Source organism: Chenopodium album, chromosome 8 (genome assembly GCF_948465745.1).
Source record: "Chenopodium album chromosome 8, dcCheAlbu1.1, whole genome shotgun sequence".
NCBI lineage: Eukaryota > Viridiplantae > Streptophyta > Magnoliopsida > Caryophyllales > Amaranthaceae > Chenopodium > Chenopodium album.
In genome coordinates, this window is record NC_137841.1 from 23,458,251 (window position 1) to 23,460,007 (window position 1,757).

The following is a 1,757-nucleotide window of genomic DNA, read 5'->3' on the forward strand; positions in this document are numbered from 1 at the left end:
TGTTCCAAATCTAATTTTTGCACTATTCATTTGTTCTGCTTTGACTAATGTTTGAGATTTATACATAAGAAAAAAATATAGTCTTGTGGGTACTTGTTGGAATCACCTCAATAAATAGGTTATTAATTTTCAATTGTTAGAATTTATACTTATTGATAATTAAAGATATTAGTGATCAAAGATTAGCATCGGCATGCGTGTCCAAGGGAAGAGAAATGGATCAAGTATTTAAAAATGGAGGGAGTATTTCTTACCTTGTAAAAGTGGCTATAATTGCATAAATATCCTATGAATAGTGTTTTGAGTGTATAAAACTTAAAATACTGTAGCAACTTTCCAAAATGCAAATGAAATTACTCTAAAATTGTGCAGTATGCTCTCTCACTTTTCTTTCCCTAATTCCATTCACGACCCTTCCTCTTTATTGAGATAATATCATATATTTAGAATATTTAGATTTATTTCCATATGTTTATCTATATTCTATTTTAGTTAATTACCTAAGATCCTACGTTATCTTTTGATACGAGGACTAGGAAGTTGTATTGATTATATATTCCCAATTGCGGTTAATGAGAAGCCAAGAAATTATCTCTCTAATTCTTCATGGTATCCAGAGCAGGATAATTTTTTTTTTCTAACACATAATCATGCCCGGCGACGATACTCCACCGCCGCCGCCACCACCACGAATTAAAATTGAACCCAATTCACCATACTTTCTTGGTCCTCAGTACAGACCTGGAGACTACATTGCCCCTACTCGACTTACCGGCGATAATTACGATGAGTGGGCTGCCAATATCCAGACTTCCCTTGAGGCACGTCGCAAGTTTGAATTCCTTGATGGCACGATTACAGTGCCTGAGTCCCCGTGTACAAAATCGGATTGGACTGCCATCAACGCCACGTTGATTTCTTGGCTCTCCAATACGATTTCTCCAGAAGTTAAATCTTCCCTTTCAAAATTCAGAGAAGTGAAGCCGTTTTGGGATCATCTCCAAAAGCGTTTCGCTCAAACCAATGGCCCCCGTATACAGCAACTTCGTTCATCAATTGCTCGGTGCGAACAGAGCAAAACCATGCCTTTCTCGGTTTACTATGGCAAATTACACGCCCTTTGGCTCGAATTAGATCACCACGAACCATTAATTTCTTGCACGTGCTGCTCTTCTTGTACGGCAGGAAAGCTTCATGAACAGCGACGGGATCAATCAAGGCTTCATGATTTTCTGATGGGCCTTTATTCGGATTATTATGCCTCACTCCGTTCTAATATTTTATCTCACGATCCCTTACCAAGCCTCGACAGGGCGTATCAGCTGGTGGTTCAAGACGAACGTGTCCGCAACGCAAGGAAGGAGGCTTAAGACAAGCCGACAGAGGCTGTGGGCTTTGCTCTCCGGGCGAATTCAGGTGGTGGCCGAGGCTCTGTTTGCTCACACTGCAAGAAACAAGGGCACGACTTTAACTCGTGCTGGTTTAAAGCTCCGTGCCCTCACTGCAAGAAGAAGGGCCACGATCCGACTCGATGCTTCGAGGTGGTTGGCTATCCTGCAGGATGGACTCCAGGGCCGAGAGAAGGCTCCGGGAAAGGGGGGCTCGTGCTAATGTAGCCGCAGTAGGGGACTCTTCCAGCAATGCCGCAACTCCCTCGAACCAAGTGTTCACTGTCGAACAATGGAAGGCACTTTCGGGGTTTATTGGTAATACAACTATTCCCGAAAATTGCCTACATGGTAAGTTTGATGATTCAT

The 1,757-nt window shown here is 42.2% G+C and overlaps 1 protein-coding gene across 1 annotated transcript; it reads left to right on the plus strand.

The window, feature by feature from the left end:
- Positions 1-650: 650 nt before the first annotated feature.
- LOC145642835 (uncharacterized) lies at positions 651-1,370 on the plus strand. The gene has a single exon (XM_081694001.1). It carries the CDS (start codon positions 651-653, stop codon positions 1,368-1,370), a length of 720 nt encoding a protein of 239 aa, XP_081550127.1.
- The last annotated feature ends 387 nt before the right edge of the window (positions 1,371-1,757 follow it).